The sequence below is a fragment of the Podarcis filfolensis genome, assembly GCF_964270895.1.
Source record: "Podarcis filfolensis genome assembly, chromosome: 10".
In the NCBI taxonomy this organism is placed as follows: Eukaryota; Metazoa; Chordata; class Lepidosauria; order Squamata; family Lacertidae; genus Podarcis; species Podarcis filfolensis.
In genome coordinates this window covers 29,448,577-29,460,931 of record NC_139612.1, presented here as the reverse complement: position 1 = coordinate 29,460,931, position 12,355 = coordinate 29,448,577, and the positions used below count along the sequence as shown (strand labels likewise).

At 38.1% G+C, this 12,355-nt stretch overlaps 1 protein-coding gene across 4 annotated transcripts in view; it reads right to left on the bottom strand.

Annotated features, from left to right (window-relative positions):
* Positions 1 to 440: 440 nt before the first annotated feature.
* Positions 441 to 12,355, bottom strand: part of MON2 (MON2 homolog, regulator of endosome-to-Golgi trafficking) — a 56,423-nt gene continuing 44,508 nt past the window's right edge. For 2 of the 4 annotated variants that reach the window (XM_083574305.1, XM_083574306.1), the window contains exons 27-35: positions 10,632 to 10,775; positions 10,125 to 10,142; positions 9,704 to 9,832; positions 8,371 to 8,561; positions 6,126 to 6,186; positions 5,620 to 5,743; positions 5,045 to 5,252; positions 3,586 to 3,668; positions 441 to 1,792 (exon numbers count right to left, since the gene is read on the bottom strand). In XM_083574305.1, coding sequence (XP_083430431.1) covers positions 1,629 to 1,792; positions 3,586 to 3,668; positions 5,045 to 5,252; positions 5,620 to 5,743; positions 6,126 to 6,186; positions 8,371 to 8,561; positions 9,704 to 9,832; positions 10,125 to 10,142; positions 10,632 to 10,775 — 1,122 coding nt within the window. In that variant the 3' untranslated portion in view covers positions 441 to 1,628. The remainder of the gene's footprint in view (positions 1,793 to 3,585; positions 3,669 to 5,044; positions 5,253 to 5,619; positions 5,744 to 6,125; positions 6,187 to 8,370; positions 8,562 to 9,703; positions 9,833 to 10,124; positions 10,143 to 10,631; positions 10,776 to 12,355) is intronic. The other 2 variants (XM_083574308.1, XM_083574307.1) reach the window with 1 other exon arrangement.

The window sequence follows — 12,355 nt, the reverse complement described above, 5'->3', positions numbered from 1 at the left end:
TTAATGGCATGCGCCTTATCTGTGACACTATTTATGTGGCAGGTGACCAGACATGCTTGTAAAGTGTGTCACCTCCATAGTAACTTACTATTTTGCTGAGGTTCTCACAGCAGAGAATAGACAATAGAATCAGTGGCGTAGCGTGGGGGTGCAGGGGGGGCCAGCCGCACCGGGCGCAACATCTGGGGGTTAGGGTTAGGGGACGCAAATCCACGGGTTAGGGGGCGCAAATTACTTGCCTGGCCCCGGGTGCTGACAACCCACCCTACGCCACTGAATAGAATAAAACTTTCAATCCAACATATTCCAGTATTATCAAGATTAGGGTCTGACTAAAAATTAAGTGGTGTGGCCTAGGGATAAGATTTCTTTGCAACAATGAAGAGGTTTTACAGGAAATACCCATTCCATGGCACTTCATAGTAAAGGGAAACAAACAATTTTACTTCATGACAGTTTACTATATCTCTAAACTATCTTCAAAAATACACTTCTCGGTTTGTATCACACACATATTATACTCAAAGAGTAGAACAGTTATTCTTCAGGTTGAAAAGACGTTACAAAACAAAGCACTTAAAATTATTGAAACAATGACAAGAAATACAAGTAAAATATTGCTGATACTTAAAAATCATTTTGCTTTAGTCATAATTCAACAATAGTGACCAATGCTGTTTGGGGCGAAACTGAAAAAAATATACATTTCAACTAAAAGGGTTTTTTAAAAAGCAGAGCTACAAAAAAGGGCTGACAGTAAAACAATTATTTAGTGAAATGAGGTATGGTAGTGTTTTGAGTGCTACACAGCAATTTTCTGCTTATGCAGATTCATTTATTTCAACATGGCAGCTCACAGATTTTTGCCACTATCTTTATTCATACGTCCTGTTAGCAGAATTGTTATTCATTGGCCACAGATAAGATACATTCAAATATGCCAAAAGAGAAAAGGAAAAGAATCATCTGCATGATCAGATATGAATGAACATATCTGCCAACAAAGAAGGCAAATATTAAGTAAAAATGCAAGCATACAACTTAGTATTCATAATAAATACATTTTCAAGCTTTTAACATTATTGATGTTTAAAAAAGAATTTAAACAATAAATGCAACTTTTTTTTTTACAGAACTGTACGATTTATTATACACACAAGTACATTTTCCCTTTGTTTACAAAGGCTGGTTACAGATAATGTGGAATGTTACAGTACCTTCTTGCATAAAATTTTAGTACAATTTTGTACTTGAAAAAACGGTGCAAAACACCTGCCTAATAAATCCAAATGAATTAGGTTTCTTTTTTTTCTTAATTACATCATTAACACATACACAACAAGCTGTACATAAGCCCACTTTTCAATCACCACTTCAAGTTACTGTAGCAAGTACTGTACTTTAAAGTGGATTCCAGTCAGTGAGTCAAAGGCTTGCATTGCTATTCACCCAGAAACATTTGAGATGCAAGCTTGAAGTGATATGAATCACAGAATTCTGGTTAGTACAGTTTAAAGGCGGTCAACACTGCTTGCCAAGTACTGGTCATGAGATTTCATCAAAGATGTCTCACATTAGAACAAACATTCGTTTGATGGATGCATTTTTCTTGAAAAGCAAAAATTTGGTCAGGACTCTCCATTCTGTACCTTGGATGCTGGTGGATGCATAAAGTCCTTAAAGGGAACTAAAGCTTCTTTGAGAGCAGAACAGACCTCTGAAGATGAGCAGGTGATACATTCTACTAAAGTTGGATACAAAGCAATAACCTGTGCCCATGTGTTAGCATCAACTGTAAAAAAATAAAAATAAGTAATTTTATAGTGTATTCTTTAAAGAGTATTTTTCACCTCAAGTCCCCCACCCTGAGGAAAAGAGGAGAAAGATACACATCATCCACAGAATAACAAAAAGATAAATGCAGATGCCCTCTCATACCTGCCCAGTTAATATACGTAACACGAAAAACAGTATGTTTAGCCAAAGACCACTGCAGCTTAGATTCAATTAATACATATGTTTTCTCAGCGTCTTAATTCCTTTGCTAAATTGCCGTTTATTCAAGAGTAGGCCTAGGATTGTAACCTTAAGTTGTGATTCTTCCACCTGAATGACAGAATCTGTGTACACTTCCTATGAAACAAGCTCGCACAGTTTGAAGCATTAGCCAGTCCATACTTGATTGTGGACTCCGGAAGGCTAAAACAACCAGACTGAATTGACTATTACCATATTTTTCGCTCTATAACACGCACCCGACCATAACACGCACATAGTTTTTAGAGGAGGAAAACAAGAAAAAAAATATTCTAAACGAAACAGTGGATGTATGATTTTTGTGGTTCATGCTGTGGCCACAGACATGTGATCTGACGGTGAGTTTGGGGTAGCCCAATGCAAAAATCCTGAGGATCCATGTGGATCCATGCTTTGTAACCACGTTTTTGCACCACTGCGGCCTCAGGCAACAATGGGTGCGTGATTTTTTTGGTGCAAGCTGTAGCGATGGACATGCTATGTGATCTGATGGTGAATTTGGGGTGACCCAGTGCAAAAATCCTGAGGATCCATGTGGATCCGTGCTTTGTAACCACGTTTTAAGTTGGGAGGGAAGGAAAAGCACTCAAGGGACAAGGAACACGCGTGGGGTGGGTGGAGAAGGATGCTGTTAATAATGCGGAAGAGGGGTATAAGAGGAGAAGGCTCCTCTCCTCTCCCGCTTTGCTCCTTTAAAGGCTCTGCTTCTCTCCCTCCTCCCCGGCTCGCTGAAAAAAACAGCTCCCTCCTCCCCAGCTCGCTGAAAAACTTTGCTACTATTTAGCCAGCTGAGTGGGGAGGAGAGAGGGACAGAGAGCCTGCTTGCGAAAAACTTTGCTGCTATTTAGTGAGCTGTTCTCTCCCTCCTCCCCGGCTTGCTGAAAAAAACAGCTCTGGGCTCGTGTAAGCGGCTCCTCTCCTCTCCCGCTTTGCTCCTTTAAAGCAAGCAGGCTCTCTGTCTCTCTCTCCTCCCCACTCAGCGGCTCTTCTCCCGCTTTGCTGTTTCAAAGCAAGCCACGGAGGAGGGAAGGAAGGGGAACCATGGATCCTCTGCTCACGACTGCAGCAGATCCCCCCCGCCATCCGTAGGCATTCGCTCCCTAACACGCACAGACATTTCCCCTTACTTTCTAGGAGGAAAAAAGTGAGTGTTATGGTGCAAAAAATACGGTACATCCCTAGACCCATCATTTTACTGTGGTATCCAAGAGCTTTAAAAACTAGGACTTGCTTAGAGATACATTTGTTAGAAAATGTACAGGCAAATCTAACCATGAGTCAACATATAAAGAACTATGCATTGTATTATTTAAGACTTTTCAACAAGTAAACTCCATAGTAGAGGTGCACCTGCCTTGCCCCATGACAGTGAGTGCCCGGGGCGTGCTGCTTTTACTGTGGCTGGGCCTCTTTATTTAAAATTTGTGGGTGCCTGGGCACCCAGAGCCCCACATAGCTGGCGACTATGGTATAGTACTATAAGGGGTCATCTCACTGAGGAACGTATGAAAATACATATTTTACACACACAGTTTTTATTTTACTTACCATTTTCTGGTTGAGTTTTTTTAAGAGAATCTATGAGGGTACTGACAGCTTTTAAAACAAATATTATTTCTGTGACTTGTTGCCTATAAAAGGGAATAACAAAATCAGATGTGAATTTAAGTTCGAGGAAAATTTGATTAACTTGAGCTTATGCAAAATAAATTTCTGCAATGATTTCTAACAAAATCTAAAACTGAACTTTTAAGACTATTATCTTTTCACTGTGACATCTCAATTTAGGATGGATTATATCTAGTTTCATTTTCAGAATGAAGTACGAGAGTATTATAAATATCAATAAAGATGTCATCAAGTGAATGTTGACAGGATTCCAACCAAGATGGATCCCGTGAAGAATAAGGAGCAGATATCAAATGCTATGGGGAACTGAAGTTTGCAGAAATACAAGCAATTGGGAGCAACTGTAAAAAGAAAAGAAAAGCTCTGAGTATTATCAGCAGCTACAGAATGCCAAGTGTCTGCTGGTCAAAACAAAACAAAACAGGAACTGAACTGGGGGAATAACCTAGAAGGCATCACTAGATAGCTTGAAGCCTGAACAGGAACACCCCACATTGCAACCGTTTTGCAGTTTCCACTTGTTTCTAGTATACATCCTTTTTAGGAATTTAAAAATACTATGGCAGGGATACAAATAATTTTGCAGTGAGCAATCCCCAGGCACATCATTTGGAAATTAAGGGATATTTCAAAAGCAGCTTCAATTACGGCAGGTATTGGGAACCTTTGTCCCTCCAGATGTTGCTGAACAACGCCCATCAGCCCCAGCAAAGCATGGCCAATGGGCCAGGGATGGTGGAAGCTGTACCTCAACAACATCAGCATTGGGACATGGAAGTCTCCCGTTCAAACAGAAGATCAAATCTTAGCTGATGAGCAGGGAGTTCAGTCATGCTTGGTCACTATCTCCCAAACTGGTGAATTTTGACAGGTGGGAGTGATATCACCCACTTGCCAAATATGGCCCATGGGCGTAGGGGGAGATAAACAACTGGAACACTAGGCTGAAAAGGTTCCCTATCCCTAAACTACATTTTGGGTGCTAAAATTCACGCTCCATTTTTGAATGCTTCTTAAAGAGTTGCTGTGGCCAAATTCACGGTGATTAGTCAAAAATATTTAACTGATCATCAGTATCTACCAAATCAACTAAGATTCTATTATATTTTTGTTATGGTCATTATATGTAGTAAACTAGAAGACATAGCTATTATTATTTTCAGGTGACCAAGATATACAGATATACAAGCCTTTCAGCTACCAATGCTTTTGTAACAACATTCTTTTAGATACTGGTAAGGCACATGAGAACCCCAACACAAAAAGGCCTTAAGGAGGACAGCAACATACAAACCTTAGTAAGCAGAAATAAGCAGCTCCCTTAAAAATACACACACACACACACACACACACACACACACACACACACACTACATACCGTGGAAGGGGGCACTTGCCACTTAGCCTTTCATCTTCTATGTAGCGATACAGCACATCTTGTGATCGTTTTAAGAGAACCGAAAGTGCCATTCGTGAAATGTAGCCTTCTTGAGGAGTTGTCACTTTATTACTGAATGAAAACTGAAGCAATGTTTCAAAACACATCTTTGAAAATTCCTCTCTCATACGAATATCAATTTCGGCTTCTGTCAAAAACAAACAAACAAAAAACTATTTAAATGTACTTATTGAAATATATTATTCTAAATGAATGTTGGACTAACAGAGCGTATGGGAAAGGATAATGATTACAAAAGCAAATTGTATCTGAGATAACATACATATAAATATATACATTAAAAGTACAAATAAACTGGACAATTTTAATCACGTTTAAAAATAAGTCTCTTGTGCACTATTCAGCTGTGCTAAAGAATAAAACAACACTAATCTAAAGGGTGTTATCTGTGCCTAATTATTCATCTAGTGCACATGCTATTTAATATTTTCAGGCCAAATGTTTAATGTATAAGGAATCCTTCCATATACGACTTTATTGTTAGGTTAACATACCTGTAAATGAAGATGACTGTGAATGTATAGAGCCTTTATTGAGCATAGTCATAATCTGACCAACAAATTCCTTGGGAATAAAGTTAGCATAAGGCAGTATCTCTGTGCTGATGAGCTGCACCACCTATAACAGATGAGAACATATAAATGTTATGTTGAAAAGTCATTCACCAGAAGTTCATTAATACCCAGGAGATATGGACACCGTTGCAGAAATAAATAATGTCAACAAACATATATAAACATATATATAAAGAACCTCTGCCTTTTTAGCATGAGATCTGTACACACATGGCCCATGTCTAGGGTGAAGATCAGGAGCAAGCTTTGGGCTCTTACACACTCCTTGCACTATCGACAGAACCCTGAATGTGAACCCAAAGGTGCATTAATCCTTACTTGAATAGGCTCCTGGTATATTAACTAAATAACATAACCTAGTTTTGATTAATTAAACATTTTGCTAGCAAATACTTTGAGTCACTTGACAGGAAATATGCACTCACCTCAACATCAATGCTTTCATTTCTCTGAAACTCTTGAATAGAAAGATTATCTGGAGGGGAACTGAAAGGAAATGGAGAATAGCCTTAACATATGGGATTGAGAGACCAATTTGTTTGTGTGTGTGCGCGCACACACAATTGCTTTATATGTTTTATTGTGTTGTGAAAACGTTTTGAGATGCTTCACAAGAAACAATTAATATATGAAATTCACAATATTATATGAGGAACCACGGGACGAAGCTTTTCAGACCCTTGACCATACTAAATATCCCAGTGTGCAAATCCTTTATGAGCAATTTGAGTATATTTAAATAGTTTACAATCCTTATATATTTCAACTTGAAAATTGTATTTAATTTTCTTATTTTGCAAATGGGGAACTGAGGCTGATACTCATATCCAGTAAGCCACACAGCAGCGGGATTTGAAAGAGTAGATCATGCACTGAACCACACAGTCAAAAGACATTTACTGCAGACACTTTCTTTTTATACCTTCCTGTTTCATTTCATGCTTAATCAACTTAGTATATTAAACTGGACAGTTGAAGGCAGATTATTCTTGCACTTACTATAAATGAAATAATACATCCCTATCTTTTCAGCTTTCAAGTGAGACAAAGACACACGGCAGAACACAACACTGTTGAATGCTATTATGTCTTTTTGCATCTCAAAACAAGGAATAATTATTCTGACTTTTCAGAGAGCCTCTCACTGTTTTTCAAAATGTCAAGTACAGAATTTGACAAGCACAGAATTTTCCTTTATCACAATTTAGGTAACTATTGCAAACTATCTGGTATATTGAGAGGGCTAATTAAACTACTGTGTGCCTGCAGAGACAGAAGGCAAGACCATCTCCCAAACGTTATGTTATGTTTCTACTGCATAAACACTGTGCTGGCCATAGTTTAATATTTAAATTTGTTTTCTGTGAAACAGAAAATGAGCAGTGGGATATTGATATAAAAATAGTGGGTATAATAATAATAATAATAATAATAATAATAATAATAATAATAATATGATGTAATGGTGATACTAAGCTGCCAGGCTTCTGTCAGCAAAATAGAGAGAGAAAGAATTCTCAGCAATTCCTTCTCTCTGCACTGCAGACCTCCACCCCAATTATTACAGACAGCTGGGTGACCCTCTGGAGCCAGTTTGGAAGCAGAAAGAGGGCTGGAGACTGAAGAGGGGGAAGAGGAGTAGCTGAAAACTGTTTTTCTTCCTTTTCTGCTGACACTAGTCTAACTGTCAGCTGATCACATCTTTCCCACTGCATGGGGAGTTTTAAGAAATTGTGACTCAGCATATGCTTGGCTTAACAAGGCTTAATAGTCAGACTTCTTGGGCACGAATGTTCACTATAGTGTAAGAGCCAAAAACTTTAGAAACACTCAATATTAGGTTTCACTTATTGGTACAGTACTGCTATTTCATCCTTATTTGTTGGACCAGTTCAGCCTATATTCACCAGCTCAAGACTACAAAGTTTTTAGTACACATGCCCATCTAGCTTTTGAGAACCTTTAGTGCAGAGCTTTCCAAACTTTTCATGTTGGTGACACACTTTTTAGACATGCATAATTTCATGACACAGTAATTCAGTTTTACTATAAAACCAGAGGTTAAACTAATCCCTTTCCAGCCCCGGGAGGAAGAAGAAGAGGAGTTTGGATTTGATATCCCGCTTTATCACTACCCTAAGGAGTCCCAAAGTGGCTAACAATCTCCTTTCCCTTCCTCCCCCACAACAAACACTCTGTGAGGTGAGTGGGGCTGAGAGACTTCAGAGAAGTGTGACTAGCCCAAGGTCACCCAGCAGCTGCATGTGGAGGAGCAGGGAATCAAACCCAGTTCACCAGATTAAGAGTCCACTGCTCTTAACCACTACACCACTCTGGCAGGAAGCATTCGCACGACACGCCAGCACACTAATGTGTTGCGGCACAGGGTTTGGAAAGCTCTGCTTTAGTGACACAGAATGGGGAAAAAACAATAAGCCTCAAAGTTTTCATAAGGTAATATAATTTAGGAAATTACATAATGGTGTTAATTCTCATAATTTGCATCTGTGTCGACTTAGCGCTTTCCTAGTCATGGAACCATTCCAAAGTTTGAGGAAAAATCAAGTGTTCTAAGACAGAGGTGTTTAAGAGCCAATTTCATAAATAATAAAATCAGATGTGTTCTTCACTCTGTCTTTAATCCCACACAAACAAGAAGTTGCACTTTACCTTTTAGTAAATAAAAAGTTTTCAAAAGTGTTGGCTAGCTCTGGCCACATGCTGTCAAATTTTCCAGAGGAAGCATGCTGCCTTGCAACTGGTAGGCCAATGGAGAGAACTTTCAGGAGAGAAGAAACTGCCAGCTTCCAGGTGCTTTCTGAAGGACAAGCATACTTCAAACTAAGTGGCATTCTCAATGTCTGCAAAAATAAGTATCCTTACGTAAGTCAAACAGTAAGGTGTACAAGAAAGAAATGTGCATTTTTTATTTTTTGTACTTGTAACACAGAGAAAGAAGCTCACTTAAAGTACAGATCAAATACAGAAATAGAGAAAGAATGTGCCTGCAGGCAAGGAGGACAGAAAGAAAAAGAAGCAAAAGTGGCCACCTGGGTTTCCCCATGCAAACATTACAGGACCGGAAGGGAAGACGGGAGTGTCATGACAGTGAACAATAATAATGGAAATAGACAAATTTTGGGAATTTTATAATACTAAAATGCTTTTTACTGTCTAGTTCCGAATACTCCAGTCTTACATTTGATAGAAACCCATTTTCAAAATGAATATAAATGCTAATCCACACAGGCCATTTCATTTGGTTTGCACATGTGGAAATTTCAAATACTATTCTTGGGGTAAAAAAATTTCACTGTGCTTTCCTACTAAAAAATGGTAATGTTTGAAATGCACATATATCAAGAAGTCACAGCCAATTCGTTTCCCTCAGTTTGTGTGTGCCATGACTGCTTTGTCATTAGGCAGGAGCAAAAACTGACTGGGAGCCATCTAATCCCCAAGAGTTTCTTCTCCTGCTTTCATGTTCCTGGTGCAGCAGGAGCCCAACCTGACGATGCCAGCAGGAAATCCATGGTTATCATCGTTATTTATATATGTATAAATGTCTGTGTGTGAATATATATACACAGAATCATGAAGAAAACAAATGTCACATAAACCCAGCAATGTGTTTCTAAATGTGATAGAGGTTAGTCATTACATGCCAGCCAACTGCAGATTTTATTCAATTACACTAGTACTAGGACACCCTAGTCCTCTTGCTTCCGATTACCATAGTCTAGTCTCCAACAGTGGCATTGTTTTCCAGTGTGCAAGGGACTAAAACAAAGAATCCAAGCACCAACTATATGGGTAACTGGCAAAGTTGACCCAAATTTCTGCAGAACATATTTATGGACAGTAATTATTGTAACACAAAATGGTTATTGCTAAAATCAAAACAGAATCACTCTTAGTGCTCCAGAGCCATTCCACAAGCTAACCTCAGAGCAGAAGAACTATAATTAAAGAATTATCTTAAAATTTATATATGAATATTTACCTTGATAATATTCTGAAGAACTCTCTCATTTACAACAGCTTTGTGACAAGCTGTCTTTTGGTACAGGTCTACTACAACTTCTAAAGACCTCTCAGCAAATGGTACATAATTCAATGCTACCCACTCTGCCTAGAAAAGTAAGATTGGGACATCAGTGCATGTAGAGAAACAAGACTATTTGAAAAAAACAAATCCTGTAATGGACCTATTTTGATGCCATGCAAAAAATTTTGAAAATTCCACAAGGAAAATTATTTGATCCATGAAAAACTTACAAAAAGAAATCTTCCAAGCCCTCACACATACAGAATTGAGAATAGGGGTGCACAATTGAAATTTAAAAGTAATTTTTAAGCAAGTGAAATGTTGCAATTTATGCAGCAAGAAGACTAAGCACAATCTTTAAAGAATTTGAACTCACCGGTGCAAACAGTTGTATCTATTGTGATTCCATTGTGTTGCATGATAAACAGAATAAGGGAAAATTAATACACATACACACAGTATCTATTAAAATTCTGATGACTCATTCTTCTGTTGAGTATGATTAGTATTGTAATGCATTCAAGGCAATGGTATCACAAAACAGAAGAATGAAAAGAGAGCCTAACAGGAAAATTTAGAATGCAAAACTGAGTGCAGGTTGATTAAAGCAACTTTGTTAGGCTAATATAGATATATTTTGCTAGTTTTCACTACAAATGTATAGTTTTCTTTTCTAATAGAATGCAGTCTCAAAATGGAAAGGTAACAAGAAAAAAAAGGAAAGAACTTGAAATGAAAAACCAGCAAACATTTATTAAATTAGTTGATAACACAAATGTCCAAATGCAGGAAAATGATGGCATTTAAATAACTCATGCAAAGCTGATCATATCTGGAAGCCAGTGACCTCAAAAACAGACTGCTAAAATTCAACACACCTCACCTGATTGTATTTTGCATTTGCAATGTGCTTTGTTTCTAGCTGTCCATATTGCGGTGGTTTACAGGAAAATTCAACAAATGCCAGCAACTGATCAAAGATAGCAGGATACATTATTTGCATGCTTTCTGAACCCACACATATGGCCTATAAGAAGCAAAACGAAAGCATTAATATTTCTAGAAACATAAAGCACGCAATAATGCAACTCAGGGCCATTCAATAAAGCTCCGTTTAAAAAGATTCAGGGCAGATAAAAGAAATTACCTCCCTCACAAAGCACCTGGTTGAACTATGGAATTCGCTATCACAAGATGTAGTTAGAATGACAAACTTGTATGGCTTTAAAAGAATCAGATTCATGGAGAAGTGTATCAAAGGCTGATAGCCAGAATTGCTATGTCCTACCTCCACCATCAGAGGCAGTATTTATCTGAATACCGATTCCTGGGACTCACAAGTGGGGAGAGTTCTGCTGCATTTAGGTCCTGCTTGCAAACTTCCCAGAGGCATCTGGTTGTCTACTGGGAGAATAGGATGCTAGGCTAGATGGTGGGAGTTTGGTCTGATCCAGCAGACCTCTTCTTATATTCTTATCAACAGTACAGTGGTACCTCGGGTTAAGAACTTAATTCGTTCTGGAGGTCCGTTCTTAACCTGAAACTGTTCTTAACCTGAGGTACCACTTTAGCTAATGGGGCCTCCTGCTGCTGCTGCACCATTGCTGCACGATTTCTGTTCTCATCCTGAAGCAAAGTTCTTAACCCAAGGTACTATTTCTGGGTTAGCGGAGTCTGTAACCTGAAGCGTATGTAACCTGAAGCATATGTAACCCGAGGTACCACTGTATTTGGCATAAGCACACAAACAAGAGGGTTCTGGCCATATATTGTATGGAATGATAGAAATGGAAGGGACCTTAAAGGCCATCAAGCCCAACCTCTGTTTGTTGCGACGATGATTAAGTTTGATTTTGGTTACGAAGTATCTCTCTTCCCAGCCACAACACACATACACACTGTCAACAATTTGAAAGCATGTGTTACAAGAATCTGAGACGCTGTGGGCATTTAGTTTCCGAAGCATGAAGAAAGGGTCAACAAACTACTAGCTAGCACACACAAAACATACATTGGATGCATTCCAGTCTGTGGAACTGTGACAACAGCGTTCAGAAGGGGTGTTCTGTAATATTATAACAGAAAATATGCATCAATTGCTGGGGTTAACTTGGTAACTGCTCTGCCAGGGTGGATTTGATTTAAATCACGAGTCAGTAAGACTTGATGTAAATCACTAGTCAGTATGACTTGATTTAAATCATGTTTTTTGCAGAAAGACTCATTCTTGCTGGTATAATCTTAATATCTACAACCAGATGAAGGTTTCATTTTTGGAATAATAAATTTTCAGAGTAGTTTTTACAGTTATATCAAAAAATACTGATTTGGTTATACTATTAGAAATACATAGACAGATAATTATGAAATTACTGTGAGGTTCCGTAAGTTAACTGTTTATATTTGGACAACTTTTCTGCTGTACTTTATTGGAAGGAGAAAAATAATGATTTCCTTAATAAAAAATTAAACAATTTATTTAACTAAAACAATAACATTATAGCATATGTATCCATGTTTGCTTACTGATATAGTTAAACGGTTTGGTTTTTTAAAAAAATTAGATTGAATTTTGGAACACATGAAAAGCTTAAAACAAATCCTTAT